The following is a 27,059-nucleotide window of genomic DNA, read 5'->3' as shown; positions in this document are numbered from 1 at the left end:
TTAGTCTCCAATCGCTAACCAAGCACAATGCCTCGTTTTTCAGTGGATGATCAATTTCACTGCTGAGTGCTGCTAAAAAACTCGCGTCCAGATATGCGTACAGCCGTGCTGCTAGCATGGCTAAGAAACAATTAGCATATCTTCAAATATATGTACAGTGACAGGATGCACATTTCATAGCGCTAAATAAAAATCCTTTTTGAAAAACACTCAGACAAAAGCAGGTGTTGAATGATTCACTTCTTGTGTGGTACGACTTTATTGTGTCTAATGAAAAACAAAAACTAGATTAACGGCCTCGCTTTCTGCGCTTTTCACAATCACATCACACAAGTCAAATAAAACTCTCATAACTCATTTAAATAAAAAGCTTTCTCTCGGTGCTCATCTTCTCTCAGGCTTCAGCTGGTTTTCAGCCTCTTCATCTCGACGCCGCCCTCCTTCTCCTGCTCTCTTTTGGCAGCTCGGCTCACGTCGGCCGTCTTCTGGTTCACCTCAGAGCTGCCTCCTCTCGGACATCTCAGCTCCCTCCTCTCTCTTCTCTCCTCCATCTCGTCGATGTCCTCGGCGAAAAGGGCTTTAAGTGCGGGAATGAGCCTGGGGAGGATTTTGAAGTCCCCAAAGCGAATCTGAGCAAAGAGGAAATGGAGAAAATGGTCAAAGTGATTGTACCCGGTCTGAATTATGCCTCCTGAAGGAGCGAGGATCATAAATAATGCGGCAGAAGTCTCATTTTACATCAGACTTCTTTTCAGCTTTGCATCAAAAAAGGAGGAATCTTTATGAATTAAGTTGAGGAAGAGGAGGCTCCACTTCCAGGCCTCACATTAACACAAACAAATGTGGTGGTCAGAGGAATTAAAACCCAAGAACTTGTGTTTGGATATTTAAATTATCATCTAAAAATGAGCTTGTTTCCTTGTTTAGATCCAGCATGATTTGATGAAAGAACACGTAAAACAAGAACAGGGAGGCAGAGCGTTCAGATGAAGCCATTAATCATCACATGAGCCTGATCAAAGGTTTTTATACCCCTGAATGTTTGGCCTGATAAGACACACGCGAGCTGAAACGTGCAGGTTTAAATGGCCACTCAGGGCAAGTTTCCACACTTTGATTTGCATTTAGTGTCCGGGGCTGCACTGACTCTGCTGGACGGTCGGGCAGAGCAGCAAAGATTTCAGCCACGACTGCCAAGAAACTTCAGCTGAAACTTTAATGCACAGAAGTGGCTTTTTCAGGATGGAACAACAGCGCGCTGCACGGCCGAGACGCCACAAAGAAACCTGCTTTTAATACGCCGAACAGCAGCGAGATGAGCCTGGAAACCTTAGAGTGATGAGGAGGAAACGTTACGGTCACAACAGAGAGAGAATAAACTCTGCCAGCATGTGCGAGCTGCATATACCTGCAACTACTGAACCTGTGCCCAAATGATGCATTCAGGTGCAATCGTACAGACCACACAAAGCTGTCAGCAGTGATTCAGAGAAAACATTAATTTTTACGATGTATATTTTTCTGTAATACTTGCCGGCTGTAACAACTTCATTTCCCCGGTGTGGGATCAATAAAGTCTTATCTTATCTTATCTTATCTTATCTTATCTTATCTTGTCTTGTGTTTTCCACAGTCACATTTACCCTCATGTGGTCGAACGATATCCCCACTCTGTCCGTGAAGTCCTCGCTGAACAGCGGGATCTTGGCGTAGCGCTGGCTGAAGTGGTTGAGCATGATGAAGTCGGCGTTCATCCTCATGCCGATGCCGATGGCCTGCGAGGTCGTGCTGTCAGAGGACACAAAGCATAACGTCAGATTTATGTTTCTCAGATCTCAGAGGGAAACTTTCAACAGGAGCTCCGTTATCTGAGGACATAAAAGATGCTTTTGTGAAGAGACGCTGTAAAAAGCTGCAAAAATCGATGTCAATATCTGTGGAGAGTAAAGAAACTTAACAATGCACTCAGAAATAACTGCAACCTGAAGCAGCCAATCGAGCACGTGTGTTTTGTGGGCTGATTGAACTTTTAACTGCTGCACTTTTTCCTTTTTTTCATGCATTTTGTTCATTAAAGCTCGTTTTTACTCACCTGTGCCTTTTCTCCACGGCTTCCTCCTCCAGCTCGTCCTCCAGCGTGGCCTCGTGGATTAGGAAGGTTGCGTTCTTTCCTGGCGTTTAAAAAAAAAAAAAAAAGGCCAATCACAGGCGAGCACTTACAGCCTCTTCCTGTCCCACAGGAAATCAATCAGGTAGTCAGCGTGATCAGGAATCGGCATGCCCTGTTTGTCTGCTGAGCTGAGCCATCTATAATGAACAGTCATGGGATACACTCGCCGTCTCTGGGAGGCTTTGCTTGGACAAAATCCAGTCAAGCAATTTAAGAAGAGTCAATGAAGTGGGATCCCGCAGGAACCATTAGAAGAGCCTGCCAGCTACGAGAGTGATCGAAAGCATTAAGAAATATCGGATAAATTATTCAGAGCGGCCCGTGCAGTCAGGCTACACTTAGGCCACCTCGTATGAATCTCTGTAATATCGAAAGCGCACGCTCAATTTGCTATTACCTACAGTGTGTGTCCAGACACACTTGAGTGAAATGTGGACTTTAATCATTGTGAGTGGTACGAACCGATGTGCACGAAGGCGTCGCAGGGCATGGTGTCCCCAGAAAAGGCCAGTTTCCAGCCCGAGCGGTGAGCGAAGCTGCAGGCGAAGGCGTTCTTACAGTGACGCACTGCACACGTCTGGAACTGACACACGCACACACAAAGCCATGAGCGACTCCAAAAACTGTGAGGCTTTCGATATCAAAACACCATTAATGCAGCTGCAGACCTGCTCCAGGTCGTTCTTCTTCAGCAGCGCTCGGATCAGCGTCTCGGTCCTCCACTCCGGCGTCTCGGCGCCGTCCTGCAGGGATCTGTTAGGGATGAAGCTGAAACACAGAATGGACAACGTCAGTTAGCTCAGCTGGTTAGCTCACAGGAAGAGGCTGCAGTCACAGGACGTTAAACTCAGACGGAGGCAGGAAGTGGAGGAAAGCTCTCACTGGGCTGGTTTAGATGAAATTATGAGAGAAAGATACGAACTCTGATCAACGTGTTTCAGTCTGTACTTTTTTAGTTACAGATAAAACACTTTCAGCACATTAAACTATTTTAAACAGCAACTAAACTTAATGTCATTTTCAAGCTGAGTGCACACGCACACGCACACACACACACACACACACACACACACACACACACACACACACACACACACACACACACACAGTCTGAGGCAGCTTCGTGGTGGTCTTTACTTGACGTGGTCGAGGATCTCCTCGCAGTGCTTGTGATACAGGCTGAGCCACGTCATGAGCTGGGCCGGGCCCACCAGGTAGACGGGGCTGAGCGTCTTTCCCAACGCCGCCTGAGAGACACGAACGTTATTTCATGAACAGTTATTCATTCATTCGAGGAGAAAAGACGTTTGGCTTCATGTAACCTTTTCTTTTACATACCATCGCTCTCGCCCTCTGATACAGCAGCTTGAGCAGCCCCTGCAGCAAACACAAGAACGTTACGAGCTGCTTTCACGTACAGAAGCACAGCGCGGCGTCACATCGCTGCCGCTTACCGTGTGGTGGTCGGCGTGTAAGTGCGAGATGAAGACAGTGGAGATCTTGGACAGGGTGTCGTCCACACCGTCCCCGTAGTGTCTGCAGAGCTGCCCGAAGGTCCCCTCTCCACAGTCCAGCAGCAGCGACTGACTGGAGCTGCAGACACAGAGAGGGAAACGCTGAGTGTCTGACGGGACTCCTCTTCCTGCTTTGGCCACATTTGCACAGTTTTCTCTCTGCTGGAGTCCATCTTTACAAGCTCCTGTTGTTCAAACCTCATTTGAAATTCTAGTGAAGCTCCCAAAGCTTCAAATAAAACAAACATGGTGCAGAAGACATTTAAAATACTCTGAGTGAAAGCTAGCACCAACAGTCCTGCAATAACTCCTTCATGAAGGCTGTCGTGTCTGCAGAGAGGAGCTGATTCAAGCTCATGATCCTTTTATGGGCTGCAGCATGGCAGGTGTTTCTATTATTTTGTCCATGCCATTTATATCAGAGTGCAAACTGAAGAACAGATCGTTCGTGTGTAATGAAGCTCAACAGCAAACTACAAACGTCGTCCACATGATGGAACGCTGCATCAGTATAAGTATTTAACTGTATTTCAAAGGAAATCACGACAGAATGTTTAGTGATTTAGCAGGAAATGAGTTTTTCCGAAAGAGATAAAACATGCATACGACATTTAAAGAGTCTGAGAAAACTCATGAGCAGCATCTGTCTATGCTGCTCGTGCCGGCGTGAGTCTGTTCATACCTGATGTTAACCAACGTGCCGCTGACGTTTCTGATCTTCATGGGAAGAGCCGATCCTGTTCCCAAGAAAACCACCTCTGGGTATTTGTCTCCTCGTCCTGAAGGAGAAAATATAAATACATCAAAAACAGACAAACAGCAGCGAAGGAGTGGAGGAAGGATCTGTTGTTGTGGTCTCTGGGGTTTAACTCACCCCGCGGCTCTGCAGGGTCGGCGGCGGCGGCGGCGGCGGAGCAGATCCTCCTGCACTCGTCCACTTCTTCCAGAAAGTTCGGGACCTCAGACGCCTCTTTCACAAACTCCTCGGCGTTGCAGGAGGGGATGGCATCTCTAACGAATCAAACACAGAGTCAGGAAGACACACACCACTGCCCGCAGAAACGCTGGCGGGGAAAACAACGATTCTTTCATCATCTGACCTCGACGCGCCTCTGCGGGACTTGACAGAAACGGCGAGGAAAAAACACTGACACTTCTAAGACGAGGGCGAAAACGAAGCAAGAGGAAGAAAGCGGCTGAGTGCAATGGTCCATTCCAGATTGTTTTCTGTGACAAGGCGGCGCTCGGAGCTGCAGAGTAATGTCGGCTAAATTGGGGGATTGAAGGACAAACTAACCTTTGCCACTCCATTACGGGTCTGAACTGGAACTTGAGGAGACACTCGGCTCTGACGTTCGGGACGTGCAGGGCAGCCTGAGGCTCCTGGGAAACAACACACGGGAAAAAAGAGAGTTTTTGATGTTTTCTTATAACGACTCTTCATGGAGCACACTTGATTTATCACTTCATGAACTCTGCTTCTGAGGAAAAGTAGAAATATAGCCGCCGAGAGCAAAAACCTCCAGCATGTTACAGAGGGAAGGTATTACACAGCACACAGCAGAGAAAACGCCACAAATATGACAGAAATGATCAATGAGACACAAGTTTCACCTCATCACAGCTGCAACTAATGATTATGTTCATTATCCACTAATCTGCTAATTATTTTCTAATTAATGTCCTGATAAAAATGTGAAGAAAAGCCCATTAGAAGTTCCAGACGCCACGCTGATGCAGAGAAATATCTTAATTCGCCACACCAGAAGTCCAAAACCAGTAAATCCAAACTTTACAGAAGCTGGCGCCAGTGATTAATGCAATTCATTAATTAGAATTATTATTTTGTGTCAAATTAAGTAAATATAAATACAGAAATACAATGTGAAGCATGTGTGGAGTCATGGCTCAGTGCCATCATTGCATCAGGCTTACCTTGTGTTGGTAAGACCTGAGTTCTGGAAAGATCTCGGGGTGAATCATGTTCAGCTGGGCTTGGATCTTGTAACTTCTGATGTTGTGGACCGTACAGACGTGTTCGTTGAGGATCAGGTGTTCTGTCGAGGACGAAAACCTGCAGAAACACAGAGAAATCTCAGTGTGTGAAACTGAATGTTAAATTAGCAGGTTTCTCTATGGAGTCTGGCTTCAGAGGGGGAGAATGCAAACCTCTCCATCCACTGCTTGTACTGATCCGTTTTCAAAACGGACTCTGGGGTCATGTGGACCACCAACGCAGCAGGGTCCTCTGTCCCTCCTGCCTGGTATCTGGTGGGATGACAGATTAGGTTTAAACACATTTTCTGACATAAATTCAGCTTAACTCAGATGAAGAAACATCACAGACGATCAAACCTTCTCAGCTGCTGATTGGTGCAAACGGCCTGGAGGAACTCCTCCGACGGACACTGGACGACAATAAAGACCGGTCCTGGGTAAGGGGGAGTACAAACCTGCTCAGGTCGGATCTACAACACAACAGACAGCTTCAGTGCTGCGGCCTCATAACGGAGGTCATGTCAGTGAACAGCGTCTGCACACGGCACCTCTTTTCCTTCGTACACGATGCTTCTGCCATTCTTCAAAGCTGCTATGAGGGGGCCGATCGCTGCTGTGCCCCTGTGGAGAAAACATGTTTTAAATGTACAACAGAGAAAGTTATAATAACAATAATGATGACAGCATCTTTAAGTTTGACCTTTTCGCTGTTCGACTGGCTTTAAAAACACACTCACACAGGCAAACCGAGCTCCTTCGCTTGAGGAACTAAGAAACTTCCTTTCTTGGGGTGAATCTGTGAAAGTGAAATGTAAAGAAGAAGAACGTCAGACGTGAAGTCCCTTCATGAGTGCGTCACACTCAGGATGGACACGTCCTTTCAGTTTCCTACCTTACATATGAAGGCGACCACCAGAGACGTGCCTCTGGTTAGTTTTTGTCCTTCACCTGCAAGACAAAAGAAGCAAACGCTGTTTGTTTTGTTGAAAATGCACCAAACTCCATTCATTTTTTCACTGATTTCCAGCTGCGTGTAGCTCCTTCACTTCCACTGTGCAGTGCATTGTGGGACAACAGAGTCCATCAAAACCAAACTTAAAAATGAACTGATTTTAGACTGAATGCTTAATATCTCAACTATTAGACTCATTTTGAGTCCTCAGCTGTTGTTCTAGCTAATAACTGCGACCGCTGACCTCGGATGCTGAACACGGTAAACGTCAGCATGTTAGCATGGCGACGTTAGCATTTAGCTCAGCCTCACAGATCAGCGAGGACAGCTGCAAACTCTGTCCTGCAGATCGTTTTCATAAAGTAAATGTCCTCTGGTGGCGTTCACACCGCGTTTCCACTGAATCTGAGACACCGTGTATGCAACATGTTTTTGTTCCGTCCTCCACGTGGCTGCAAACCCCCCCCGGTGGAATCACGGCTTCCAGAGCAGCCTGGACCGGACTCACCTGGACTACCAGGACTGCCTCCGCGGCTGTTCGTGTGAAGGTCGTCCGGAGAGGGAGGACGTCGAGAGGGACTGCTCCTGGCAGACTTGGGGGACAGTTTTCCTCCATCGCCCTCCATCTGGGCTGCAAGAGACGACGGAAAAGAGTCAGCGAACAACAAAAAGCAGGAAAAAAATGAGCATAAATACGTGAACTCACCAAAGATTGGCACTTGATTAACTGTCATCGTGTTGTCCGTATACGCCTCCTCAGTGTACGGTCGCACCGCTGGAAGTGAACGATAAAGCCAACGTCACACAAGACCGACACCAGAGTTCAATGAGCAGAGTTCAGAAAATTCAACATACACAGCTTGATGTCCTCCAGCGGTCCAGAAAATGTCTTGATGGCATCCAGGTAGTTCACCTGTGATGGAAAACACACAGCACACGTTATCGGCTCGGTTAAGACCTGCAGCAGAGAAATGTTCAGGCTGAACGATGAGTGTCTCACCAGCTGTGGAGGTCCAGAGAGGACGCACTCTGGAACACCAGAGTCCTTCAGGGTTAATATCATCCCTGCAGAGGAAACCAGACGTCAAACACAACCATCGTTTACGAGCTGAGCCCGTTTATCCAATCACGTGTCCACACAGTGGACCTCGATCCGTCCTCAGGCGTCTCACCTGACAAACCTCCCACGTTCTCCCAGCTCAGCCTGGTCAGGAAGATGTTGTCCAGCCGAGCAGCTTTCAGCCTGTCGGAGGAAAACGGGAGAATACTGATCATGTCTGTCTCTGTCCGTCTCGCTGTATCTCACATTTTTAATGTCTCATGGACAAACGTCTTACTTGTGCTCCTGCATGAGTCTCTGTGTCCCTTCGCCACAGTTGAACAGATACCTGCAGCAGAGGAGGAAGTGTGTGAAGACAAGCAGCTGTGAGACCTTCCTGACTGACTTATCACTGCTGGAAAATGTGTCCTGGGGGCTTCAAGGACTCTGAGATCTTCTGGTTTAGTTACTGAAATTATTTTTGACCTTTGTTTTTTTATTTTTGACATTGTGGGATCCTTCGGTCATTTAGCTTTGCAGGAATAAATGCTCATCTTAACATCCAGTAGATGGTAGTAAAGCTCAACAGTAATGAATCAGAGACAACTGTTCAAATATGATGATTCACAGGTAACAGTAAACCAAATCCAAATGACACACCTGGACGCCACCTGTACGTCAGTGCAGCCAGGTGAGTAGCTAAACCGCATGACGTCAGCAGATTTTCAGCTGCTATTTAAGAAACCACCAGGTGAGCACCTGCTTTCGCTTACCTGTTGAACTCGGAGAAGACGTACAGTGACGCAGGAGTATCTCTGCTCCCCGCGCCCACCACCTGCAGGTACACCGTGGACGGTCCAGGGACGTCCTCCCGCCTGCTCCGGTTCTCTTTGGTCTTCACCCGCCGCAGCGGCTCCTTCTGCTTAGCCTTCCTCAAACCCGGCGGCTGCCTCGTCTCCGGGTTGTTATTGGCAGCCATTGTTCGAAAACACTGGAAAACGGTCGGGTGGCAGCGAAAATCACAGCGCGCGGCAGGAGCGGCAGAAGCGGCAGAGAGAGCTCTGCCTCTAACGAACAAGGTCCAGAGCCGCAGATTGACTGTATTCATAATAAATACGTCACCCAATAATTAAAATAACCAGCGCCGGTTAATTTCAACTGAAACACTCAGTTCATACTTGTTCATACATTTCCACTAGTCAATCAGCTAACACTTACTGGGTGCACGTTCAGCAGGATTTTAAAGGTTGGTCAACACATGTGAACCTTCTTCCGGCATCTAATGATGACGTTAGCGGCTCTTATCGCTCATTGGTGCGTTGAACGACCTGCTAGGTCTGTGGACCAATCATGGCCTCTTCTTGAGAGAGGGAGGCGGGGATAGAGCGGCTTCTTGAAGAGGGGTTGGACAAAAACAAACTCGTAAAAACTGAAACTGAAAATAACACTGCTCATATTCAGCTCTTACAGTGTCTTAACTATGAATAACCCTAAAACATGAAAATCTGAAATTAAAGAAATTATGTACACAAATCTATTTTTATACAGATTAAAGTGCCAATTCACTGTGCTTATGTGTGGATAAAAACAGACCTAAATGGACAGTAACTTATGCAGGATGCTTAATGTACATTCTGTTATTGTGCAGTAAAATATGAATATATGTCCACTGTAAATTTACAAAAACAGACTTTTCATGACCTCCTGCATAATCTATGCGCTATTTTCAGACAATTAATATGCATTCATTATGTCATCAGTTAATTAAAGGTAAATTTTCCTCTTTTTTAACAGTCATAACCACAAATTTTTTGACAGATTTAGAGAAAAGTGCTGGACCTTTGAATCGGCGTCCATGAAAATGATGCCAAAAACTACAAATAACTGAGATGACAATGTGAGCTGGAGCAGAGTCAGTTGCATATGAACAAATGATGTTAGATAGAAGAAGTTTTCACATCATCATGTCCAAGTGTCCACATACTTTTGGCCTAGTATACCCTCATATCCTCCTGGCTGTATTTGTGCCTCTTTTGTAGTCAAGCACAGGCTTGTCTTGAACGCCTCATCACTCATAGTATCTAAGTCATTCATACAAAAGGTTTTCCTTTAATTGACTCGTCACAGGTCACCTGCCTTCAGGTGAAACTAGCACAGAAGCACACCCGACACGCTCACGTTCAACCTAGAAAAGAGCCACAACACACACATCTCTTTCTCTGTCTTTATTCATACATCAGCACACATCCGGCGCGCGGCGAGGACGGCGGCCTCTCCGCACCGACGGCTTGCAGGTCGAACATAATTCTGACCACCAACACTTTTAAAACTGCTTTTATACCCAGAGAAGCAAAGTTCCATTAAGATACGAAACACAATGCTTTCATTGACGTACATGGAAGAGGTGGGACAATTCACAAAGAGCATGATTCCAGTATGCTGAAGAAGAATCTCCAAATCAAATACTCCACGTTTGGGTTCTATAAATACAAGCTCCAGGTTATGTTCTTTTTTTTTTGTTCCTTAAATCACTGAACTAACCACTGAGATGCGTCCTCATCGGGATTCGGCTGCTATTATACTCACGACTGTGCGTCTGTGTTTGTGCACGAGAGAGAAACAGAAGTGTTTAACGTTGATATATCATACAGACATGAAATGAACACCACTTCTATTGCAAATGGTGTTTTTTTTAGGCTTTACAGTTACCTTTTAACACTGCAATAAGGGGACCAAGCAAATTTACAAGAGGATGTGTTTTGTTTACTTTTATCGTCTTTTTTTAATGTCTTTATTGTTGCAGACTGGTGTATTTTTATTGATGCATCACTTTGCAGCTATCAGTCCATGTACATGGGTGAGCTGGGAGACGCCGGCATCTGATCCAGGAGCCTGCAGACGTAACCGGCTACATCGACCGAGCGCTCCTCGTACATCTGAATGAACGGATCTTTCTGGAGTGGAGAGGAAAAGGAGACGTCAGCACAGAACTCGTATCACTGGATTTGAGTCATTTACAGACTTCACTGGGTGTTTTATGAGTGCATACACACATTCAGAGTGAACTCACCAGTAGCTCTTTGTACTTTGGCCTTTTCGACTCGTCCTTTGTAAGGCTTTGGAAAGATGAAGAAATACAGTCTTAAAAAGGATTAAGAAGGATGCAGTTCAGCCATTTGTCCACCAGGGGGACAGACGCCCTCGCCTTCATTTCCAAACATTAGAACATCATCCAAACTAAAAACACATGTTTCTCCGTGTTAACAGCATGTGGCGTTTTCTTACCACACATTGACAAAGGAGATGAATTTGGGGGAGAAGCGCCTCTCCTCCGAGTTGCTGAGCTGTGGCGGGTCCCCCCTCACCACCTGGGTCAACTGGTCAAACACACTGTTCCACTTCGGGTAGGGAAACCGTCCTGTGGCCAGCTCGTACTGAAGAACACACACACACACACACACACACACACACACACACACACACACACACACACACACACACACACACACACACACACACACACACACACACACACACACACACACACACACACACACACACACACACACACACACACACACACACACACACAGAGGAGGATGAGGGCAGAGTGCAAAGATTTCTGTCTGTTTTTAAAGCGTCGGCATCGAGCGAAGACTCACCAGTGTGATCCCCAAACTCCAAACGTCGGAGCGGACGTCGTAGCCTTGCCTGGACGCGCTGGGGTCTATTCGCTCGGGCTGAAAATGAAGCAGGAAACATTAAAATTTGGCAGAAGAAGCGACAGCGAGCAGCTGCTTTGAGTGTTTCGGATCTCCTGAAAAATGTGTGTATGGAGACCTTTCAGGAAATAAGAGCAGCGACACTTTAAATCAACAAGTTTTGGCTCGAGATGGTGCACTTCAACGTCAAAACTGGTTACTGGTTCACGGAGGAAGCTCATATTCTGGTTAGATAAGATCCCTGGCTTTCACTAATAAGAAAAGCATTCAGGCAGCTTTGAATTCGAAGCCTCAGACGTCACCGGTGCTTCAGTTTGAGATTTTTTCAGCTAAGAATAGTTGAAAAAAATGACAAAACAGAAAGAAATAAACAGGTGTGGGAACATTTAAGGTAATAAAAGCTCAGATTAATCAATATCAATCTCCACACAGATTATTTACGACTTATTTCACTGCAGCACTTCTGATCAAGAGTGTAGGTTTAATACATAAAGCTTTTTTAGACTTTTATTGCACATGTATGAGATGAAAAAAGTGTTTTTTTTAAAGGGCTGCTGTACTCTCTCTGAGCCACTAGATGTCACTGCGCTGAACTTAAAACCCCAAAGCTCCACTTGGCACATCAGTGGAAAACTCAAGATCCAGAGGTTCTTATCAGGAGTGAGATTTGAACTGTTTGTGTTTAATATTCATGTTTTTAATGATCAGAACGAAGCAGGTGTTCAGGCTGGAGCCCACAGCTGCAGAGAATACCACAGCAGCTCCTCACCTCCGGGCATGTTTTCACCTGCACAGCTTCCCTCATTCCAGCCTGTCAGGACTGCAGCGTGCCCCCCCCGCCCGCCCCCGCACGTCTTACAAGACGACGAGGTGCGTCCAACGCTGCAGAGAGGAGGAAGCACCTCGCTGGCCCATTTACAGGCCTGATTTAGAAGCTGATGTCAGAGTGGGACAGCCTGTGCTGCAGCGCTGGGGGGATTCATGGAACAGCAGCTGACTGCTGCATCGAGCCCTCACATCTGCCAAGACTGCCAGTGTTTAGTCTCCACAGTCGCAGCAAATAAACCCTTAACTGTTTTAAAGAATCAGTCGAACACAAACGTCAAACATCTTTCAGTTCAAACGCAAGGGTTTGCATCTCTTCTGTCTCCTATCGCCATAAACTGAACGGGACAAAATGAGCAACCAGAAGGCGACGACGATTTGGGCTCCGGAAACCTCTGAAGGGCTCATTTCCTGACAGTTTAAACACTGAGTGACTCATCGTTTCATTCAAATCATCAGTCTTTACAACCTGAGCAACAACACTGATCCTGGATCAGCTCTGTGAAAGATCTGTGGCAAGTGAGGAGGCAAGAGAGGACACGAGAACAGAAGGTGAGAAGTGGATGAGGAGACTAAACTGCTGTTTATCCGCATGTGGAGCTTTTCTATATGCAGCACATGTGCAGCGAACGTGCACATTTGCTTTGTTTTAACACAGATGAGACCAAGCAGGCCGTACAGAGGCGTCGCAGAGCAGTCAGACGGCAGCCATGTCTGCTGTTCAGCCTCAGGCGTTTTCTTTGTGCCTATTAGCAAAGAGAGGCGTGAAAACAGCTGCTGCAGGTGTTAACGACCATCTTAAAGAGCTTCATCACAAAGAGCTCCCGCTTCCGTCGCACGCCGAGCCGTGCTGTCTGCCGTGCATCGCAGCCACATTTCCAAACAATAAGTCAGGCTCCCCAGCTGCACTGAGGTCAGTTTTCCTACGTCACTGAGCCTGCAGCAACCAGCAGCGCAGTGATCAAACACCTGGAGCGGCGGCCAGCTGGAAACCAGAAACTGGAGCTGAGATTCCTGCGGCGTGAGCTCACCGCCGTGGGAAGCTCCTGGGCGACTTCGCCCAAAGCCCGCCATGAATGAAGCCGCCTGCCTCAGCCTTTCGAAGCCGGAGTGCGAGCGCCACGCGAGAGCGCTTCACCAAATTTAGAATGGAAAGTGCTGCAGAGAGCGGGAGGGCTGAGAGGAGGACGGGGGAGGTGCCCCCAGCTGATGTAACCCCACAACAGAAAATAACCTGGAGTGATGACGACGCGGTGAGATCACCTGCTTCAGCTGCCAGAGATCTGCTGCTCGTCAGACACACCAACGCAGCAGCTGCTCCTCCACCAGCTGCAGAGCGTGACCATCAATCACGATTGATCAGCGATGATGATGTCAGAGTGAGGTCATCAGAGATGTGGACATTTACCAGACAGCCTCCGTCAAGTTGCATTATGGGAAATGTAGGATGAACTCAAACATCAGCAACACTCAGCGAACATCCGAGCAGCAGTGAGGGGGGTCCGTCTGGACCCCTACGATCCATCACGCCACCGATTTCTAAACCTGCTTTCTGGCTCCGACTCGCACGCTCACCACCGCCGACCTCAGAAGACGTTTCAAAGGCTAACGTTGCTATTTGTCAACCTGGACCCAATTTCCCCACATTTTTGTGTCCGAGTGACTCACGGAGCCAACGACGCTGGACCAGATTCAAAAATGACTGTCCCCGTGAGTCAAAGACACAAAAACAGAAGGAAACCGGGTCCAGGTTTAAAAATACCAAACTGTCAGGACTAAAAAACCCCAAAATGCAAACGGAAAAACTGCAGCTGGTATCGGTGCAGTACAACCATCTGCTGCACCTTTTACGGTCAAACTCTTTCAGGTCACTTCAGGTCTGAGTCAAGGCCAAATCATCCAGCGCTGCTCGTCAGCTGCATTTAAAGCATTTACAGTGATTCAGTGAGTCACACACACACACACACACACACACACTCACACACTCACACACTCACACACTCACACACTCACACACTCACACACTCACACACACACACACACACACACACACACACACACACACACACACCATAACACAACTGAGTCACACACCTGCCCTCAGATCTCATCATTTACACAAATATGGGACACAAAAGGTGGAAGCGCTCCAGTCGGGCTCGGGAGGCCTTGAACGTGGACCACGGTCCACCTTAAAGCTCCGCCGGCTCTTCTTCACTCATCTCAGCGTCACATGACCTGTGCGCTACTTACCGCCATGTACGGTCTGCAGCCTGCGTCCCTGGTTTTGGCGATGGAGTCCACCAGCTGACCGCTGATGCCAAAGTCACACAGCTTTATGTTGCCGTTCCTGTCCAGGAGGATGTTTGACGGCTTAATGTCTGAGGGGGAGCGAAGAGAGACGGGTGGTGAGAGGACGCCTGAGAGCGGACGATAAGATCAGCACAGCAGCTCCGGGCTTCTTACCTCTGTGGATTATTTTCAAGTTTTCTTTTAAGTGGTTAAGTGCCTTCACAGTCTGCAAGAGAGGGAGAGGGTTTAGCAGCAGGAAAGGACAAGCAGCCTCTTAGCTTCTAAAAAGTGGGACAGGATTGTCTCAGAAACTTACAGCTAACGTTATTTTCCCTAATATTTCTTCTGGAATCACGTCGTCTAATGAGCAATATACAAATTTGTAAAATTTGTCTAACGAGGTAGCCATAAGTTCCATACAAATCCAACAGTCGCCCTGCAAGACAAGAGGTTGAGAGGTGAGACGTGAGGCAGGCTGGAGTCAAACGCAGTGAGGCTGAGAGGTGGAGGGCTTCACCTCTCTGAACAGAGCGCCATAAAACTGCACGATGTAGGGACAGTCGCTGCTCCGCATCACCACGTCCAGGTCCATCAGCAGCTGCTTCTGCTCCTTCTCGTCCACCGTCGACCGAATTCTCTGCGGAGGAAACAAAAGGCGCGTTAGGATCAAAGACGGGCAGCCGGCGCCAAGCCTGAAAGAGCACAGGTGAGTCACCTTCACCGCCATGATCTGGTTGCTGGGCTTGTGCACCATCTTGTTGACGGAGCCGTAAGCCCCGCGGCCGATCTCGCCCAGATCTTTGAGGTCCTCGGCCGTGAAGTCCCAATGCTGCTCCGGGGAGATCTTCAGCTTCCCCGACGACTCGATGCTGTGCGTCCTCAGCCTCTCTCTGCGGGAAAAACACAAGCGTGCGGTGAGAGCCGCAGAAAAGAGCCGCACGGCCAAATGTGTGACGCTGCGTTCAGGTTCCCTCACATGTGCGGGTTCTGAAAGGGCGGCCCGGCCGTGTTCAGTGTGAATCTAGTCGCGGGTTTGATGGGAGGGTTGGCGAAGTTGAGCTTCAGGGCTTTGCGTTTACCTGAGCAGGAAAAGAAACGGCACTGTGATCAGATCTCCCACCAGGAAACACATGCAGACGACTGAGCAGCAGCAAAGGTGAAAGGTCAGAATGACGAGCGAGTGAAACCAAAACAAACCACCAAACAACAGCACAGAGGGGACGAGGCGGCGAGTAAATTCATCCAGATTTACTCACATCCATGGATGTCATGCTCTCCATAGAACAAGAGGATGAGAGGTGGCGCCTTCTGCATCACCATAGAAGGACGTTTGGCTAAAGACGCTGCCATGTTTCCAAAAATATACTCACCTACGAGCCGTCTGCTAACAAGTCCCACCAAAAGACCAAAAACGACGCTGCTGTGTGTGTGTGTGTGTGTGTGTGTGTGTGTGTGTGTGTGTGTGTGTGTGTGTGTGTGTGTGTGTGTGTGTGTGTGTGTGTCTCTCCTCTGGGCCATTGAGCTTCATTGTTGTCCACAAACTATTAAAAATCCTTGAGTCACACTGTTGTCGCCATAAATGCTCAAAAAAGCACCAGACGTGGATTCATCCGCCGCTGAAAATAGTCCAGAACTAACGCTCTGTTTCCTCCCGTCTGAGTCGTGTGCGATAAGACCTGCAGCTGTCATCTGTTTCAGGAGATGAATGTGAAATATCTGAGGCGTTTGTTCAGTTTTTGGTCTTTTCGTGGGATTTCTTAACAAACATTTGACCTTTAACACTTTACATCACTCCTCCTCTTTAAAACAAGCTTCATTTACTCATTTAGGTCGACATCATCTGTTCACATTATGACTAATTACCAAACTTACGATTTAAGGATCGTCCTCGTACCTCTGTAACAATACATTCACATATTCTTAAAGTGCGTTTTGCATTTGCAGAGCTCGAATATCTCGATTGCTCATCCTGCCGTCTGATCTGCACGACGATGATGTGACACTCAGAGTGAAGCTGCTCAATTCTGGCCAAAAAAAATCTGAATCAGAATCATCTTCTTCAATCTAGAGATCGTTATTATTAACATGATTATTCACTGACTTTGTCTTATAATTAGAAAAATGATAATAATATATGTATATAACAGAAAGGAAGACTTGTTTAACATATAAGTCTATTACAATATTATCATTTTTAGATAATAAATGTGAGAGAGGATTTCTGAAAGGACACTTGTCCTTTTTGGCCGCTCCAAGCTTCGGTAGACGTGCATCAAAATCCACGAGGCGGCGGCTCGACCGCCATGATCTGAATTAAACACGCTGCAGTCTGGCAGCACAATAATCGTATTTATTATGTTGTTTCCAGAATGACTGGAGGCCAAAGTCATGATTGAAAGTGGAATCCGGTTTACTGATCAGCCTTCTCTCAGAGCGAACATCATCACATGGCGTCACCTGTTCAGCAGCATTTCACCTGAATCCCTCATCTGATGCAGAGGCAGAAACGCACCGACCCACGCAGACACAGCGAGATAAGGGGAAGGAGGACGCTCATACATGTCATGCTTCTCAAGGCCAACTGCTTTGATTTCACCCTCCATCGTCGCAAAGCGCTCCACGCTCGCTCCACCCGAAACACCACAGGAATGTGTGTGCGTGGATTCCAACAGGCCCGAATGGAAAACAGCACTTGAAATGACAACTTCTGAGTGTGTGTACCTTGTCTCAACAAGCAAGCGCTATGCTGAAGTGCACCCATGCCAAAAAAACAAAGAAAAACAAACAAACAAAAAAAAGAGGTCATGTGACAACACTACAGGCACTACTTTGGCTTGTTAGTCACACGCTGAAAACCAGTGAGGCAGAGCTTCCATTAAGTGGTTAAATAACTAAAGAATAATGACATAATAAATAAAAACAGTATTCTTTAGCTGTGAGAGCTCTTCTAAAGATCGCTTCTTGTGCTCTAAATGTAAATGGAAGCTCTGAGTTTTAGGCTTGTGCCGATGAGAACAAACGCACCTTTACCTGTACCTGTTCCTCACAGGCTGCTGCTTAATCGGACGGACGCTAATCTGCACTTTGAGGGCAGCGCAGGTGTTCTGGAGAAGCTAGCTGGTCCTGATTTATCAAACCTCTGCATAAGTCTGCTGTCTGACGCTACGGCGTTATCGCATCCTGCTACCTGAGCAAGTCACATCACACAGTGGACTGTTAGCTACCGGCACAAGCCTACGTGAACCCGTCAGAGGTCTTGACTTGGATTAGTTGAGAGCAGCAGGACAGACTCCCCCATACCAGACTGTCAGGCGGAAACAAAGGGATGAGAACTGTGGGTGCTGAAGCAAAAGAGGTTTGGCTTACTTGGGGGAGCTCCAGACAGGTTTATCTGAAACCCTAGAGGTGAGAAGACAGCTTTTATTTTCTTCATATTCACCTTCAGTTTGCCAGCTTGTTAAGCTTTGTTAGTGAGACTCAGTGTTACCTCCACTTCCTGTTATAAAAGGGGTCACTTCACCCTTAAAGGCAGGACTACTCCTGCAGGGTTACGGCTGGCTAATAATCACAGAAATTGGCCTTGCTTTGCTAACATGTCAAACATACTGAGGCATTCTATGACGGGTTAAATGCATCATCTGGGGGGTAATGCATGAGCATGCACACGCATTTATGAGACAAGCACTGAGTACGGTGAAGTATGTGTCAGTCAGAGTAACAAATGAGGAGGTAAAATGACCTGCAGGTAAAACAAAAAAGGGTCTACAGGTGAGTGCTACCATCATGACGTGGTTTGAAAGGGAAACATATTACAGCTTAATTAAGAGTTTGTCGGGCAGCTCACCATCAGTCAGCATCATGTCAGGAGTTAGGATTCATTAGTTAGCAGCATTAAGGTAAAAGGTGAAATATGGTCAGCGAATGAGAGCACAGATTACAACACAGAGCTAAACATCAGCTACCTGAGAAGTTATTAAATCTGATAAGAACGAGGATTTAAAGCCTCTATCATCATTATCACGGTTAGGATTAAGTACAGTAGCATCTCTTTTTTATAAACAGGGATTTACACTTAACATGCACTCAGTTATAACCCCAAATTTACTGATTAATTAAACCATCACATGAAAGTGAAAAATCAACCAAACCAAATTTAACATATGACATCAACATTCAGGACTTTAAATCTACCAGTAGTAGAAGTCTGAGACATTTTATCTAATCTGTGGTTATAATAACTCTGATTCTGCTTCCCACAACTTCTCATTTAATTAACTGGATTTCTGAATAATTGCTTATTGTACTCTACTTAACAAATGAAATGTGTAGCTACCTGTTTCGCTCTGACATCTCCAGCAGGTGTTGGACTCTGAAAGTTAAAATGAGACAGTGTTTGTACAGAAAGTACAACATTAAAATGAACATTCGGTTTGGCAGTGCTGGTGATGAAGAAACTGCTTGAGATGTTTCTGTTGATAAGGCCTGAAAAGGACAGAGCAGCTTCAGGTTTCATGGAGCTCACTCCACACATACATAACAAAGAATGAACAGAGCCCCATTAAGCTTTACCATCAATGCAGTTTGGCTTTTCATCTTGCCAACCACACACACCCAATGTTAGATGGCTTCACGACATTTCTTAATTGTTCAGGTGTCTTGATAAATTCGGCATATTTGACATGAACATCGCTCTCACTCCAAAGAAGTGCAATCAGCTGTATTAGATGTAATTTAAGAAGGACGGACGTCATGAATGTCAAAGGGGCTGTAATTCCAATACACGATGACACACCGACTTAATCAATGCGGAACTGTGTATCTTTGCGGGTTTCAGCACTTAAAAGGAGATTTATTGATTGGCTTCAACTAAATATGTAAAAATATTTGGACAACTTATAATTGCCCATTTTTTGAACAGAGTTTGGCGAGATTTGCCCCAGGCGACAAAGAACATAATGTAACGGGGCTACAAAATGTCAAAATGGTAACAAGGACATTAAAAACGTTTTCTAAGATGTAAGAAAAAAATTCATTTCCAATTGATGAACTCGGGTAATTACTAACCAAGTCGTTCCTCTCGGGAAAGACACCGGTCCGCTCCCTTGGGAGCATTTTTTCAGTCCTGGGAGTAGCCAGAGCCTCCCACGGCTAGCCCTGCTAACATTAACCTTCACTGCAGCAGACTGTGGGCTCTCAGCTACCAGCACATATTTTCACATCAGCCGCACTTACCCTGCATGCTGCTCATTGTCGTAATGTGCTGAGACTGGGACTGGTGGTGGTGGTTAGCTGCGGATCCGGCGTTATTGCTGCTGTTGTGGCTGCTCGGTGTTGTTGAGTTGTTAGGACTGGGAGTCGCCATTGTTGTGTGTTTGAATTCCATCAGCAGCACCGGGCTGCAATGCAGATACACGGAGAGCAACTTCACCCTTCCCTCCCAGCCACAATAATTACTGCCTCACTTACGGCAACTTGAGGCCGCAAATCAAGCGGGTAGCGGCTGTGGAGTAGTTTAAAATACGTTAAAATGTTGAGAATTTTTAAATGTTTCGGGCTATGTTAAAAGCTACCTGTGTAGTAACGTTAACAAAAACAAACATCCAGCTAGGCTAAGCTAACTAAGCTGGCTAGCAGTACTAGCCAAGAAGCTTTACGACCCGCAATCAGCTGACCAACTGACACTGACATGTCAACACCCACCGCGTCCGGAAACTAGCCACATTAGCCAAGAGGAAAGCGGATGTTATGTGCTGTTCATTTCAAAATAAAACATTAAAACGTATCTTAAACTCAATGGATGCCACTTGTATCAGATTTGATACACGACTTTCTGAAACTGAGACATCACCTAAAATATCAATTATTACCGTAAAAAAAATATTGCAGGGTCTCACTGTAGTGTTACGTTTGGTCATACTGTAGCTGGAGTTCTACAAATACTCAGTTTTCATCCTTAGTACAATGCACCTTTAATCTAATAAACAAACTGCTTTTCAGTATCCCCACTCTGGGACTTATCATATATTGGTCTGATGCAAATGATTTGATGTATGGTGTGTATATCATTTTTACTGTGTTGTGAAATTAAGACAAATTTCCTACCTTTGTGGGACAGTACAGACAGTTCTTATTGTAATTATTTAACCTTTTATTTCTACATTTATTTAGCATTGCAACAAATTATGGGCATTTCTGTTTCCAGCGTTTTTCAGTGTTACATGTCCCTCTATATCCGTGTGTGTGTGTGTGTGTGTGTGTGTGTGTGTGTGTGTGTGTGTGTGTGTCCCCTTCTGACCTTGTGTTATAATAAAGGATAAAAAAAAAAAATCTTATCACAAATTAAAACTTTTAAAACTTACAGCCAGCAATGACTTTATTTTGTAAAGTTATCGGAAGTCAGAACACTGTCTAATGGCTACCTTGACGTCACTGCGGTCGTGGAAGATGTGCGCTTGTTTTGTTGTACGAAGCAGCCAGAACACGAAACCTCTAAAATTTAATCCAGTGTAGTGAAGGAAAATAGGCGTGTGTGGGGTGTTTAGGTAGCTTTTTTTAGAAAACGTATTAAAAAATACTGTTTGAGCTTCAGGGCTGTGTCCCTCTATGTAGTACTGACGGTTACACAAACCAAAATTACAAAAATAAGAACATTTGCTTGTAATGCCGACCTGTTAGCCTAAAGCAAGTCAAAAAGGACCGTGTGGCATCAAATAATTTATGAATTGAGAGTTTTGTCTACGTATACCTGTGAAAAATGCAGAAGTCTTCATAAATATTTAAAAACAAAAACTCACCGTTTTATCAAACTAGACGGACGCCCGCTTTCCAATTCTGTACGTCCCGCAGGGCCGGGCGGGGCAGTCAAAGGTTAGGGACAACGATGGGGGAAGTTTGTAAAGAGAAGCACACAAAGTCGTGGCTTTCCCTGATTTGGCGAGTCTGCAACGTGTTCATGTCTTTATTCTTCGCTCTGGCGACATACGTCCAGGTGAGCGTTTGATTTGTTCAACAGGTTTTCCTGCATCCTCTTAAATCCTGATCATTCACCACAGATCAATGTCGTGTGTTTATTTCAGATCAATGATCCAGACGCAGGGCTGTGGATGGTAAGGTCATTTCGCGGATGCATTTCTTTGCTGTCAGATATTTGTTGTTCACACCACCTGTCTGTCACAGGTGGGTTATGGAGTTCCTGCACTCCTGTGTGCTTTCATTGGCCTGAACCCTCATGTGACAGGTAAGTTTGTACCTGCAGTGACTTTTTTGTGCCACTTTTCTCCATGAATCTTACATTAGAACTCAAAATCTCATTAAAATGACAATGAAAGCAGACGTGCTGCTTCCTGAGATTTTCCTGTCGTGTGACTGATTTTCCTGTTTTCCTCACTTTAGTCTGCTGAACTCCATTTTTTCCAGTGCTGATAGCGCCATCAAGTGGTTTCATCATGGCCGTGCAGCTCAGTGAAGCTCAGCCTTCTGCACTGCAGAGCTGATTTGCGCATTTGGCCTTTTTTTTTTGCATGTTTTTCTTCTTTGCAGAGACTTTGCCCTGGAGACGCGTGGCTGATCTGCATGTGATGGTTTCCAGCGCTGTTGTCGCCACGTTGGGATGGAGACTTGATAAAGAGCGAATCACAGAGATCTTCCACCAGGAGGAGGGCAGGTACGTTCTGTCTTACTGTGGGACTCTTTAAAGTAGGTGTGGAGGCTGCAGCAGCTGTTTGGCTTTTGTACACCTCAAAATAATTTTTAATCGGGGTTAGACTTCTCACTGTAACACAGCAGTTAAAACATGATGAATTTGGGGGTTACAGACTCAGAAGTCATTATTACTGAATTCTATTACTGATAATAAAGCATTAAAAACAAAATTGTGACCACGAGTGATTCAAATAAAAATAATAATGTTGTGCTTTTAATGGATTTTTTTCCCCTTCAGAGAATTTTCTGGTCTCATGTTGACGCTTGCTTGGCTTCTCCTGTGTCGCCACTCTGGAAGGTAAAATTACGACGTAACCAGATGTATTTCAAATGAAGCTGGTCTAATGTACAGTTATAAAATAGTTTATAATAGTATAGTATATAATAGTTTTTCCCTAAACTTTATTCCCTCTTCGCTGTCAGGGCTCCAGTTGGGATGCTCAGAGTCTCAACAGCTGCTGCCATCACGGTCTTCCCCTTTGTGGCCTGGCTGTACTACTATATCAACAAAGAGCTGAGATCGAACTGGCCTTCGCATTGTAAAACTGCCATTTAGACATCTATTTTGCCTCTTTTTGATTTATTAAATATTCCTTTTGATTTGTTCTTTGACTGAAAATCCAAGACCAAGATTGCTGCTTAAGTAAACCCTTTGTAGTATCATTAAATACAGATTATGACAGCTGAAGTGCATTGAAAGGGTGTCAATTTAACGTGTTAGAATTAGTATTAGTTCTTATTTAATTAAACTATTACAGCTACGATATTTTTTAAGTACAATGTGTAAATAATGAAATTATATGAAATATAAAAAACAAAGTGAATCGTAAGTCACACGTTTATTTTTTGTCTTTTGAGTATTTTCAGTCCTCCAGAGGGCAGCAGAGAGCACAACGACTTAAAGTATGATAGAAGAAGATGAATAATACGTCATTTCCTGTGTTTGGTAACAGTTTCATGGGCACAGATCTGAGAGCAGCCCTTCCCGTTAAGAATAGTCCTGTTAAAGCCTACACGAAATATTAGAACTGACTCCAGATCAGCTGTCTGTATGTCGATATTCCCATTTAGTGTTCACGTTTTATAAACTCGCAAACGCTTCCTGGTTTCAGCGGCGGTTCTGTCAAGGACCAAACATGGCCCTGAGTGCTTTATATCACAGACAGGCCTGTCGGTTGTTTTACAGTAACATTAAAGTCTTACAGAAATGTACCCAGACCGAAGCTGTCAGACTGGCACACACCGTTTTATGGAGAGAAGCTGGGCTGAAACACACACTGTCACCGCTGAGAGTTCACTGCTGCCCGGTAGGTCAAAGCGAGCTGCCGCTATCATGCGTAGCACCAAACTCCATTCAGAAAATTCGCAATTTAGCGTCCGCACTTATGGCGACACAAAGCCTCGTTTTTTAGCTAAAAAACAGAACAAAACGTAACTTTCATAATCACCATCATAATTTAAGTTTAACTTAATCTTGAAGTTTTTCTCTGTCGTGCATCAGTTTATTTTTATGTCAGAAGATTGTCGAAATATTAGAAAAAACTTCTCTCACAGCCAACAACGTATTGAAAAGTAGCCGCAGTAACTGTCTGTATTCAAGAAAACACTCAATAATTTAGAAAACATCTCCAGTTACGCCACCTGTCCATCCATAATGCAACACCTTAAATTGGCAAAAGTTTGAATAGAGTTTGGTATGATTCCCATATGTTTACAGCCACCAAAGGCTGTGTACTGTGATGTAAGGCTTGAACTCAAAACACCTGCCTTTTTCTTGCATTTACTGGTCAACAGGTGAATGTGAGTCAGAGACACACCTGCAGAATAACTCAATGGCTGCGTCAACACTCCAGAACTTTTTCCTCAATACCTCCACCGCCCACATCAGGAGATAAGACCAAGAAGTCTGGGGTAAGAAAAGTTAACGTGGAAAGCTGAGTTTGAGATTTAAACGATTTATGCCAGCGCGACGGCCGGCTCTGACTGCAGACACTCGCTCACCTTTAGTTTTGAGTTTTTGCTTCATACTACATGAATTATAAAGGGACTACAAACAGAAACCAGACCCCTCCTCAGGTCCTTGTCCTACAGATTCTCACGTGCAGAAACCCATTTGTAAAGATTAAAACAACATTTAAAAAAATCAGATTGTCAAATGACCGCTTAAACTCAAACGCTGTGAAATAACTTCACATGTGGGACCCACACAATCATTTTTCTTATGAGATATTTCATCTCAGACAGTCACTTGAATTTTGTTCAAGCAGTGAAATTACATGAATACCTGTTAACTCCCACCTGCCAGACCTGAAAACTCAAAGTGCTCCGTCCAGCACAAAGCATGGTGGCATGTGCACCTGTCCTGGAGATGTTGACAGCGTCTCTGTGTCCCACTGTCTCCTCACAAGCCTCCAGCGCCCCTCAGTGGTCAGACGAGGCCTTGCTCACATTTTGCTCTCATTTGATGCTTTTGTATTGTTTCATACTGGATCTTTAATTTCTGATTAAATTAATAATAAATAACAATTCAGCAAAGTAACATCTGTGTGTTTATTTGTGACATTTTGTTTTCCAAAGTTGGAAAAGCGGCGTGTAAGCCTGATGTTTCCTAACACGGATCAGACCGATCCGGCCTCCTTCCACACAGTGAGGCGTGCAGCTCGTTAATGAAGGAATGGATCGGGCCTCTAATTGAATCAGCTCTTTATGATCTCTCCTTTAAACTCATCAGAGTTCGTTAGAGAGGAGAATCTCTTAGCTCTTCTTCAGCTGAACATCTGCTCCAGGCACTGCGGGAAGAAGCTCACAGACTGATTAAAAGGCTTCAGCATAAATAAACTCAGCAGTCTACATGTAAAGCTCCCTGTTATTGTGTCTCCTCATGTCTTCTCTGAAGCCTGTGACATGGAGATCTTTAGCCATAACGTTTGCTATCGGAGGCTCTCTGCTCGGACTGATGAAATACTTCAAGAAAGAAAAGGAAGAAAGTGAGTATTTCACCGCTCGATACACAGACTGCATGAAGCTGATATGGAAATGAACCATAATGGTGCTCATCAATAAACCTTTCATTGTTAACCGCTGAACTTTGCAGTGATAGAAAGAGAGCGGACCAAATCCATGGGCAGACCAGCGCTGGGGGGTCCGTTCTCGCTCGTCGATCACAACAACAAGCCCACCAAGAGCGAGGACTTCCTGGGCCAGTGGATCCTCATCTACTTTGGGTTCACTCACTGCCCGGACATCTGCCCCGACGAGTTGGAGAAGATGATCGAAGTGGTGGATGAAATCGGTAAGAAGAGCTTCACGACACACGAGAGAAGGTTAATGTCCTCCATTTCTCAAACATCCTGCTCTCGTTTCTCTGTTTTCCTCAGACAAAATAAAGTCTCTTCCAAACCTGACGCCGATCCTCATCACCATCGACCCCGAGAGGGACACAGCAGAGGCCATGGCTGCGTACGTGAAAGGTAAGAAACCACATGAACGTCTGTGTCCGACAAGTCCGACTTTTCAGGTGCAGCCGATTTATTGCAGTTACTTGTCAAACAGAAATGGAGTTCATCTTCAGAAACAAAGTGCAAAAACAAACCAGCATCCTGAAATCAGTTCGTCTTTGCAGGTCGATGTGTGAAAGTGTGGCTTTGTATTTCACACCTCCAAGATGGAGCAACTTCCAGAGGGATTCTTGTCCCACTAAAATAATCACATAATCATCTATTTGAAAGAATAACAGCAGAAAAGTGGAATAAATACCATTTTCTAATGAATTATACACATTTTTATGTTAAAAGTGTGGTGAGAGATCCCAGATTTGCTGGAAATGACTGATAGATTCTCAGGAATGAGATGTTTAAAAGATTTGATGAGCTCAAACTGCTTTATTTATCCATAAACTCAAGTTTATCACAGTTACCGTAACTTGTTTTTACTGCTCTAAGTCTAACTCACAGTCTGTTTTTCAGAGTTTTCACCAAAGCTGATTGGCCTGACAGGAACGACCGCTCAGGTTGAGCAGGTGTCCAGATCCTACAGAGTTTATTACAGCCAGGGACCAAAGGATGAAGACAACGACTACATTGTGAGTTCTGACCGAAAAACACATCTTAACGACACAAAGATGATACGATAAAGAGGGAAATATCTGTCTGAACTCCACCTCTCGTCCTCAGGTCGATCACACCATCATCATGTACCTCGTGGGACCTGACGGAGAATTTCTGGATTATTTTGGACAGAACAAAAAAAGTGTGGAGATCACCAACTCGATAGCAGCGCACATGAGGAAGTACAAGAAGGCAGCGAAAGCAGAAGGCCGTTAAAGTCCACCGTGGACAGACGGATTCTGTCCTCGGGTTTATCTATTTCCAACGTGTCTGCAGTAACTTTCCTTTCAGTGAGTGCTGTGCAGAAGAAAGCGGGCCTGATGCCAGTCTCCATTATTACCCAGAATCCTTTTCACAATCAGGCTGCTTCCTGCTTGAGATAATTGCACACATCAGCTCAAGTGAGCTCCACATCTCTGATTTCTGGTGCAAAGATTGAGGAAATACCTGAGGACAAATGTTGAAAATCAAGTGAACATTTTGATTTTCTGATAAAATCCAAAACACAACGACATGTTGGGTGTTTTTTTGTGCTTAATGGGCAGTGATTTCTTGAAATACAAACATTTTATCATTGCATTTAGCCTGCAGTATGTTGCTTTAACTTCTAACTCAGCCTCTCGTGTTGCCACTGAAACTGCCTTCAGCGTCTCTATTTCCTGCCAAATCTCCAACATATGCACTCTTACGTTTTGGTTTTTCACATTTGAGACAACAGAGGCTGCTTGGCACATTTTGAT

General features: G+C 45.3%; 4 protein-coding genes across 10 annotated transcripts; 2 read left to right on the top strand and 2 right to left on the bottom strand.

Moving 5' to 3' along the window:
• Positions 1-229: 229 nt before the first annotated feature.
• elac2 (elaC ribonuclease Z 2) lies at positions 230-8,966 on the bottom strand. Of its 2 annotated transcripts, none has more exons than XM_070980884.1 (24): positions 8,447-8,966; positions 7,972-8,022; positions 7,807-7,877; positions 7,635-7,699; positions 7,490-7,547; positions 7,341-7,409; positions 7,143-7,265; positions 6,575-6,630; positions 6,420-6,478; positions 6,231-6,303; positions 6,040-6,152; positions 5,854-5,952; positions 5,620-5,758; positions 4,982-5,067; positions 4,559-4,695; positions 4,367-4,463; positions 3,625-3,763; positions 3,509-3,547; positions 3,308-3,417; positions 2,839-2,938; positions 2,633-2,753; positions 2,093-2,171; positions 1,644-1,788; positions 230-629 (listed from the first exon to the last, which is right to left on the bottom strand). In XM_070980884.1, the coding sequence occupies exons 1-24, from the start codon at positions 8,779-8,781 to the stop codon at positions 402-404; spliced, it is 2,592 nt and encodes an 863-aa protein (XP_070836985.1). In that variant the 5' UTR covers positions 8,782-8,966; the 3' UTR covers positions 230-401. The 2 variants fall into 2 exon arrangements, with proteins under 2 accessions (XP_070836985.1, XP_070836984.1); XM_070980883.1 differs by having other exon boundaries at positions 4,367-4,454; positions 8,447-8,864.
• A 917-nt stretch (positions 8,967-9,883) lies between these two features.
• Positions 9,884-21,487, bottom strand: map2k4a (mitogen-activated protein kinase kinase 4a). 6 transcript variants are annotated; one of them, XM_070980271.1, is made up of 14 exons: positions 21,307-21,487; positions 19,745-19,908; positions 18,846-18,881; positions 17,879-17,903; positions 15,489-15,591; positions 15,228-15,402; positions 15,030-15,149; positions 14,829-14,948; positions 14,687-14,738; positions 14,474-14,601; positions 11,336-11,413; positions 10,959-11,107; positions 10,744-10,789; positions 9,884-10,627 (listed from the first exon to the last, which is right to left on the bottom strand). In XM_070980271.1, the coding sequence occupies exons 6-14, from the start codon at positions 15,264-15,266 to the stop codon at positions 10,514-10,516; spliced, it is 846 nt and encodes a 281-aa protein (XP_070836372.1). In that variant the 5' UTR covers positions 15,267-15,402; positions 15,489-15,591; positions 17,879-17,903; positions 18,846-18,881; positions 19,745-19,908; positions 21,307-21,487; the 3' UTR covers positions 9,884-10,513. The 6 variants fall into 6 exon arrangements, with proteins under 6 accessions (XP_070836372.1, XP_070836370.1, XP_070836366.1 ...); XM_070980269.1 differs by lacking the exon at positions 17,879-17,903 and having other exon boundaries at positions 15,489-15,579; XM_070980265.1 differs by lacking the exon at positions 21,307-21,487 and having other exon boundaries at positions 17,879-17,911; positions 19,745-20,198.
• Positions 21,354-22,930, top strand: tmem220 (transmembrane protein 220). The gene is made up of 6 exons (XM_070980273.1): positions 21,354-21,500; positions 21,589-21,618; positions 21,689-21,749; positions 22,052-22,175; positions 22,452-22,511; positions 22,637-22,930. Exons 1-6 carry the CDS (start codon positions 21,393-21,395, stop codon positions 22,767-22,769), a joined length of 516 nt encoding a protein of 171 aa, XP_070836374.1. The 5' UTR covers positions 21,354-21,392; the 3' UTR covers positions 22,770-22,930.
• Positions 22,931-23,090: 160 nt separating this feature from the next.
• Positions 23,091-26,827, top strand: sco1 (synthesis of cytochrome C oxidase 1). The gene is made up of 7 exons (XM_070980272.1): positions 23,091-23,520; positions 24,008-24,124; positions 25,110-25,200; positions 25,308-25,505; positions 25,591-25,683; positions 26,179-26,294; positions 26,386-26,827. The coding sequence occupies exons 1-7, from the start codon at positions 23,350-23,352 to the stop codon at positions 26,533-26,535; spliced, it is 936 nt and encodes a 311-aa protein (XP_070836373.1). The 5' UTR covers positions 23,091-23,349; the 3' UTR covers positions 26,536-26,827.
• The last annotated feature ends 232 nt before the right edge of the window (positions 26,828-27,059 follow it).

This window comes from Chaetodon trifascialis, chromosome 15 (assembly GCF_039877785.1).
Source record: "Chaetodon trifascialis isolate fChaTrf1 chromosome 15, fChaTrf1.hap1, whole genome shotgun sequence".
Taxonomy (NCBI): Eukaryota; Metazoa; Chordata; class Actinopteri; order Chaetodontiformes; family Chaetodontidae; genus Chaetodon; species Chaetodon trifascialis.
The sequence above is the reverse complement of the archived record's forward strand: the minus strand, read 5'-3'. Positions and strand labels throughout refer to the sequence as shown.

Coding starts and splice junctions, on each gene's coding strand:
- map2k4a (XM_070980265.1), bottom strand. CDS start 19,895: ATGGAATTCAAACACACAACAATGGCGACTCCCAGTCCTAACAACTCA. Junction 18,882..19,744: donor GACAATGAGCAGCATGCAGG/GTAAGTGCGGCT, acceptor TTTAACTTTCAG/AGTCCAACACCTGCTGGAGA. Junction 11,108..11,335: donor GGAGTTTGGGGATCACACTG/GTGAGTCTTCGC, acceptor TGTGTTCTTCAG/TACGAGCTGGCCACAGGACG.
- sco1 (XM_070980272.1), top strand. CDS start 23,350: ATGGCCCTGAGTGCTTTATATCACAGACAGGCCTGTCGGTTGTTTTAC. Junction 23,521..24,007: donor TGAGAGTTCACTGCTGCCCG/GTAGGTCAAAGC, acceptor ACTGGTCAACAG/GTGAATGTGAGTCAGAGACA. Junction 25,684..26,178: donor CATGGCTGCGTACGTGAAAG/GTAAGAAACCAC, acceptor TCTGTTTTTCAG/AGTTTTCACCAAAGCTGATT.
- tmem220 (XM_070980273.1), top strand. CDS start 21,393: ATGGGGGAAGTTTGTAAAGAGAAGCACACAAAGTCGTGGCTTTCCCTG. Junction 21,750..22,051: donor CCTGAACCCTCATGTGACAG/GTAAGTTTGTAC, acceptor TCTTCTTTGCAG/AGACTTTGCCCTGGAGACGC. Junction 22,512..22,636: donor CTGTGTCGCCACTCTGGAAG/GTAAAATTACGA, acceptor CTTCGCTGTCAG/GGCTCCAGTTGGGATGCTCA.
- elac2 (XM_070980884.1), bottom strand. CDS start 8,781: ATGAATACAGTCAATCTGCGGCTCTGGACCTTGTTCGTTAGAGGCAGA. Junction 5,759..5,853: donor TACAAGCAGTGGATGGAGAG/GTTTGCATTCTC, acceptor GTGTTTCTGCAG/GTTTTCGTCCTCGACAGAAC. Junction 3,418..3,508: donor ATCAGAGGGCGAGAGCGATG/GTATGTAAAAGA, acceptor CGTGTCTCTCAG/GCGGCGTTGGGAAAGACGCT.